The 6,900-nt window shown below is 63.0% G+C and overlaps 1 protein-coding gene across 3 annotated transcripts; it reads right to left on the bottom strand.

Annotated features, from left to right (window-relative positions):
* Nucleotides 1-1,698: 1,698 nt before the first annotated feature.
* Nucleotides 1,699-6,695, bottom strand: FAM174C (family with sequence similarity 174 member C). 3 transcript variants are annotated; one of them, XM_068156170.1, is made up of 3 exons: nt 6,356-6,695; nt 4,647-4,808; nt 1,699-2,951 (listed from the first exon to the last, which is right to left on the bottom strand). In XM_068156170.1, the coding sequence occupies exons 1-3, from the start codon at nt 6,643-6,645 to the stop codon at nt 2,948-2,950; spliced, it is 456 nt and encodes a 151-aa protein (XP_068012271.1). In that variant the 5' UTR covers nt 6,646-6,695; the 3' UTR covers nt 1,699-2,947. The 3 variants fall into 3 exon arrangements, with proteins under 3 accessions (XP_068012271.1, XP_068012274.1, XP_068012273.1); XM_068156173.1 differs by having other exon boundaries at nt 4,647-4,763; XM_068156172.1 differs by lacking the exon at nt 1,699-2,951 and having other exon boundaries at nt 4,643-4,808.
* Between the last annotated feature and the right edge of the window lie 205 nt (nt 6,696-6,900).

The following is a 6,900-nucleotide window of genomic DNA, read 5'->3' as shown; positions in this document are numbered from 1 at the left end:
CTCCAGGTCCCCTCTTTGATCCAAATCATTCTGGTACCATTCAACCACCACCTCAAGAGGCATCAAACCTTCCCCCTCCCGTCCTCAGGCAGAGCAGAGCTGAAAGAACCATTCCCCACATAAAGGTCTCAAGACCAAGCCCAGGGCACCTTGGTGGACTGAGCCACAGCTCAGGCTCCCAACAGCAGGCAAGAAACAGCAGCGCAGAGGGAGCTGAAGAGCTGGGGAAGCGCTCAGCACAGGCACAGACCTGCCAGGCTGTGGGAGGATGGAAGCTCCAACCCCCAGGCAAACCAACTCTCTGCTCACCCCAGGGGGTGGCCACAGCCTGATTGAAGCCATCGCTGGGATCCTCGCGGAAGGAATACGGCCAAAAGCTTCACTGTCAGCTAAAGCGAGCAGAGAGCACCTGAGAGAGGCGTGGAAGGGTAGAAACGGGATGAAATTAGGGCAGAGCCGAGGGCTGGGGCGCTAAAAATAGAAAGCTCTTAAAGCCCAAACCCTCCTGCACGTGTGCGAGATTGCTGCGGGCACCTGGGCTGAGGATCCTCCAGGAAACCTCCCCCAGGAAACCTCCCCCAGGCTGCGCTGGGAAAGGCACTTCCCAGCATCACACCACCCCCTCGGCTGCCCCGGGGAGGGATTCCGGGAGCTGAGCCAGGACTGGGGGAGCAGAGCCAGGATTTGGGGGGAGCAGAGCCAGCATTTTGAGAGCAGACTCAGGGTTTTGAGAGCAGAGCCTGGATTTTGGGGAACAGATCCAGGATTTGGGGAGATCTAGGATCCCGGGGAGCAGACCCAGGACTTTGGGGAGCAGATCCAGGACTTTGGGGGGAGCAGACTCAGGGTTTTGAGAGCAGACCCTGGATTTGGGGAGCAGAGCCAGGATTTAGGGAGCAGACTCCGGACTTTGGGGAGCAGAGCCAGGATTTGGGGAGATCTAGGATTCTCAGAGCAGAGCCAGGATTCTGAGAGCAGAGCCTGGATTTTGGGGGCAGCAGAGCCTGGATTTGGGGTGAGCAGATCCAGGATTTTGAGAGAAGATCCAGGTTTTGGGGAGCAGACCCTGGACTTTGGGGAGCAGATCCAGGATTTGGGGGGAGCAAACTCAGGGTTTTGAGAACAGACCCTGGATTTTGGGGAGCAGATCCAGGAGTTGGGGAGATCTAGGATTCTGGGGAGCAGAGCCAGGATTCTGAGAGCAGAGCCAGGATTTGGGGAGTAGATCCAGGACTTGGGGAGATCTAGGATTCTGGGGAGCAGAGACAGGATTCTGAGAGCAGACTCAGGATTCTGGGGGAACAGACCTGGCACTCCAAGAGCATATCCTGTGTTTTGAAGAGCAGACCCAGGAACAGGTTGCCCAGAGAGGTGGTTTGAGGCCCCATCCCTGGAGATATTCAAGGAGAGCCTCGCTGGGGCTCTGAGGACCCTGATGCAGTTGAGGATGCTCCTGGTTCACTGCAGGGGTGGACTGGATGACCTTTAGAGGTCCCTTCCAACCCAGACCACTCCATGATTCTATGATTTGGAGCATGTGGAGCAGCCCCCAAGCTCCCAGGTGGTCTGCAGCAAAGCCCTCTGTCCTTGCAAGCTGCTCAAGGACTCCCCTTGGTGCTCACTCCGTGCTCTGGGGCAGCTTTGTCCCCTGAGCTGCAGAGGATTTGGGAAGCAAAAGAAGAGAGGCATCACTCCAGAGACATTCTCCATCTTTATCTCAAGATAAGGTCACTCAGGGAACACCTTGGCCTGCAGGTTCTTCCCTGGTCCTCCTAACAAAGGCACTGCCAGCTTGGGGGTGGAAGTGGGACCAGGAGATTCAGGTCTGCTACCGGCTCAGGGGATTTGAAGGAAGGGCTGAAAAGTGCTGGGGGCAACAGGGAGCACTCTGGAAGCTGTTTGCAGCATTTTAGCAGCAGATCCACTTAACAATGGACCTCCTAACACATTCAGGTTTGGTCCTACACAAGAAGATCCCAAAGACCAAGACAGAGACATCCCAGTTTGCTGGGCTGGCGCTGGGGCACAGCTGGGACCAGCAGCTTGGAGTCAGGCTCCACTGATCTTCAAACTGAGATGATTTCTGAGGCAGGGCTGGCTGGGTTTTGAAGGGCTTGGAGGTGGGAGGGGGGGGTGTCTCCTTTTCCAGCCATCAGATGGGCACTCATCACACCAGCAGTTCAATTTCTCTGGGTCTTCCTCAGACAGAGCCAGCAGCTCCAAACCCAGAAGCTTGGCAGGTGTCAGCTTGTCCCTTTGGTGAACACAACCACTGGAGCTGGGCAGCCCTGCAGCCTCCCAACCCATTGCTCTCTTGGAGATGTGTGTGTGTGTGTGTTCCCCCCAACTCTGGGCACATTTCATTTGTAAACACATCTTTGTAAACCCATGGAAATGGGATGAGTTTCACTCATTCCCAAAGCTATTCCCTCTCCAAACCATCCCCACACAAAGAGCTCTCCTCGACCCCACCAGCTCAAGAGCTGATTACAGAGACAGATCCTAAAGCAGCAACCCTGATGGTGCATGAAGGAAAGCAAAAGGAATTCCACTTGCTCCACACTCCAACCAGCCACAGGGGTGTGAGCACCTCTAAGACACCCAGGGGCCAGCAGACACCACTGCTTTTTGAGTCCAGAGTGGTTAAGACTTCCAACTGCTGAGCCTTCATCCTGGGGATCCACCTTCTCCTCAGCCTCTCCCTGTGCACTTAGCAGCCAGAGCAGCATCATTTAGCTCTCAGCTCCAACTTTCCCCCCCTCCCTCCCCTCTAAAATGCTTGTAAAGAAAACAGGTTTGGTCCCTTTGCCCTTGCCCCAGCTATGGAACCCTTTGTCCTGTTAATTAAGAGTCAGAAGCAAAGAAAACTTGAGCACTGTGTAGGGTGATTCCACTGGACTTGCACCCCCGTGGGTCACTCTGTGCAGCTGCTGTGGCCAGGCCCAAATCATCTGGAAAAGAGCAGAGAGCCACAGTCAGAGAGCAAGCAGGGACAAGGTGGAGACCACAGCCGACTTCAGCAGGGCTGGGAGAGCTGAGGAGCTGATGATCAAAGCCCCAGGGTGAGAGCACAGCACTGTGAGAGCAACAGGAGCTGCTCCCAGGGGGCTGCCAGGTTTAGCTGCCACGTGATGGGCCAGCAGCTCCTGAGCTGAGAGACACCCAAGAGCTTCAGGTTTCCTGTGCAATGCAGGGAGGCTCAGAGTGGAGATGAGGGCTGCCTCTGCAGGGGAGCACACACTGCTCAGCAAAGGAGCCTCAGCCTCTGGGGAAGAGCAGGGCACCACACACTGCTCAGCAAAGCAGCCTCAGTCCCTGGGGGGAGCAGGGCAGCACACACTGCTCAGCAAAGCAGCCTCAGCCCCTGGGGGGAGCAGGGCAGCACACACTGCTCAGCACACACTGCTCAGCAAAGCAGCCTCAGCCCCTGGAGGGAGCAGGGCAGCACACACTGCTCAGCAAAGGAGCCTCAGCCCCTGGGGGGAGCAGGGCAGCACACGCTGCTCAGCAAAGCAGCCTCAGCCCCTGGGGGGAGCAGGGCAGCACACACTGCTCAGCAAAGCAGCCTCAGCCCCTGGGGGGAGCAGGGCAGCACACACTGCTCAGCAAAGCAGCCTCAGCCCCTGGGGGGAGCAGGGCAGCACACACTGCTCAGCAAAGGAGCCTCAGCCCCTGGGGGGAGCAGGGCAGCACACACTGCTCAGCAAAGCAGCCTCAGCCCCTGGGGGGAGCAGGGCAGCACACACTGCTCAGCAAAGCAGCCTCAGCCCCTGGGGGGAGCAGGGCAGCACACACTGCTCAGCAAAGCAGCCTCAGCCCCTGGGGGGAGCAGGGCAGCACACACTGCTCAGCAAAGGAGCCTCAGCCCCTGGAGGGGAGCAGGGCAGCACACACTGCTCAGCAAAGCAGCCTCAGCCCCTGGGGGGAGCAGGGCAGCACACACTGCTCAGCAAAGGAGCCTCAACCCCTGGGGGGAGCAGGGCAGCACACACTGCTCAGCAAAGGAGCCTCAGCCCCTGGGGGGGAGCAGGGCAGCACACACTGCTCAGCAAAGCAGCCTCAGCCCCTGGGGGGAGCAGGGCAGCACACACTGCTCAGCAAAGCAGCCTCAGCCCCTGGGGGGAGCAGGGCAGCACACACTGCTCAGCAAAGGAGCCTCAGCCCCTGGAGGGGAGCAGGGCAGCACACACTGCTCAGCAAAGCAGCCTCAGCCCCTGGAGGGGAGCAGGGCAGCACACACTGCTCAGCAAAGGAGCCTCAGCCCCTGGAGGGGAGCAGGGCAGCACACACTGCTCAGCAAAGCAGCCTCAGCCCCTGGGGGGAGCAGGGCAGCACACACTGCTCAGCAAAGCAGCCTCAGCCCCTGGAGGGGAGCAGGGCAGCACACACTGCTCAGCAAAGCAGTCTCAGCCCCTGGGGGGAGCAGGGCAGCACACACTGCTCAGCAAAGCAGCCTCAGCCCCTGGGGGGAGCAGGGCAGCACACACTGCTCAGCACACACTGCTCAGCAAAGCAGCCTCAGCCCCTGGAGGAGAGCAGGGCAGCACACACTGCTCAGCAAAGCAGCCTCAGCCCCTGGAGGGCAGCACACAAAGCAGCCTCAGCCCCTGGAGGGGAGCAGGGCAGCACACACAGCAGCTGCTCACCGCCGGAGGTTCCTGGTCTCGAACACGGTCTCCTCGTCGCTGTCCAAGGAGGCCATCTCCATGTGCTCGTCGTAGCTGGACAGCAGGCCATACTTCTTCCTTTGGGGCTTCTTCAACCTGGAACGAGTTTTGCGCTCATGCCTGGGTCCCTCCGACCTAGGGCTGGGGGACATGGAGAGGGCAGGGTCACACCAGAGCACTTGCAAGGGCCTTCAGCAGCCGAGGGGCAAAACAAAGCGGACAGGGGGGAGGTTTCGCTGCTAATTACGTTCGGTAATTAACTGCGGCATCGATTTACAAAGGCCTTTCCCATAGTGCCGCCAAAGGGAGGCTCAGCTGTGGCCTGAAGGAGGGAAAGGAGGAAGGGGGATCCGGGGCACAACCGCAAGGCCCGGGGCAGAGTGGAACCGGGACAAGCAGGGGCAGGGCTCCGGGCCCGGATAGAGGATCCGGGACAAGCAGGGGCAGGGCTCCGGGCTCGGATAGGGGATCCGGGACAAGCAGGGGCACGGCTCCGGGCTCGGATAGAGGATCCGGGACAAGCAGGGGCAGGGCTCCGGGCTCGGATAGGGGATCCGGGACAAGCAGGGGCACGGCTCCGGGCTCGGATAGGGGATCCGGGACAAGCAGGGGCACGGCTCCGGGCTCGGATAGAGGATCCGGGACAAGCAGGGGCAGGGCTCCGGGCCGGGACAAGGGAACCGGGACAAGCAGGGGCACGGCTCCGGGCTCGGATAGAGGATCCGGGACAAGCAGGGGCAGGGCTCCGGGCCGGGATGAGGGGATCCAGGACAAGCAGGGGCACGGCTCCGGGCCCGGATAGAGGATCCGGGACAAGCAGGGGCACGGCTCCGGGCCCGGAGAGGGGATCCAGGACAAGCAGGGGCACGGCTCCGGGCCGGGACAAGCAGGGGCACGGCTCCGGGCCCGGATGAGGGGTCCGGGACAAGCAGGGGCACGGCTCCGGGCCGGGACAAGCAGGGGCACGGCTCCGGGCTCGGATAGAGGATCCGGGACAAGCAGGGGCACGGCTCCGGGCTCGGATGAGGGGTCCGGGACAAGCAGGGGCACGGCTCCGGGCCGGGACAAGCAGGGGCACGGCTCCGGGCGGGATAGAGGATCCGGGACAAGCAGGGGCACGGCTCCGGGCCGGGACAAGCAGGGGCACGGCTCCGGGCTCGGATAGAGGATCCGGGACAAGCAGGGGCAGGGCTCCGGGCTCGGATGAGGGGTCCGGGACAAGCAGGGGCACGGCTCCGGGCCGGGACAAGCAGGGGCACGGCTCCGGGCGGGATAGAGGATCCGGGACAAGCAGGGGCACGGCTCCGGGCCGGGATAGGGGATCCGGGACAAGCAGGGGCACGGCTCCGGGCCGGGATGAGCGATCCGGGACAAGCAGGGGCACGGCTCCGGGCCGGGATAGGGGATCCGGGACAAGCAGGGGCAGGGCTCCGGGCCGGGATAGGGGATCCGGGACAAGCAGGGGCAGGGCTCCGGGCCGGGATGAGGACCCGGGACAAGCAGGGGCACGGCTCCGGGCCGGGATAGGGGATCCGGGACAAGCACGGGCAGGGCTCCGGGCCGGGACGAGGGCTCCGGGACAAGCAGGGGCACGGCTCCGGGCCGGGACGAGGGCTCCGGGACAAGCAGGGGCAGGGCTCCGGGCTCGGATAGGGGCTCCGGGACAAACCGTGTGGGGCCGCACTCACCGGAACGCCCAGAGCAGGAAATAGAGAGCAGCCAACAAGGAGAGGGCGCTCAGCACGTACACCGCCCGCTTCAGCACCGGCAACCCCGAGCCCGGCAGCAGCCCCGAGCCCGGCGGCCGCCGCGATGCCGGCACCGGCGGCGTATCCTGCTGCGTCCCGTTCCCCGCGGCGGCCCGCGATGCCTCTGTGCCGTTGACCGGGCTGGGGGCGGTCGGAGCAGTAGGGGAGTCGGCCCGGGCGACGTGCAGGAGGAGGAGAAGGAAGAGGCAGAAGGGCTCCGGCCGCGGCATGGCCGGCGCGGAGCGGAGCCTCGGCCGGGCTGGCGCAGGAAGGCGGCGGCGGGACGGTGCCGCACGGTGCGGGAGCCGGCTGGGCCCTGCGGAGCCGCACGCCGCGTTCCGGGGCAGCGCCGTTCCGGGCCGGCCCGAGCCTCGACCCCCCGCCCTTCCGCCTCTCCGAGAGGTGTTGGGTTTCCCCCCACCCCCACAGTGCGAGTCCAGCGCGGGGCCGCCATGGCCTCCTCAGGGCTGTCCGCTCTCCCTCGG

This window comes from Melanerpes formicivorus, unplaced genomic scaffold (genome assembly GCF_026170545.1).
Source record: "Melanerpes formicivorus ecotype bairdi unplaced genomic scaffold, bMelFor1.0.p_v2 SCAF_34, whole genome shotgun sequence".
In the NCBI taxonomy this organism is placed as follows: Eukaryota; Metazoa; Chordata; class Aves; order Piciformes; family Picidae; genus Melanerpes; species Melanerpes formicivorus.
The sequence above is the reverse complement of the archived record's forward strand: the minus strand, read 5'-3'. Positions and strand labels throughout refer to the sequence as shown.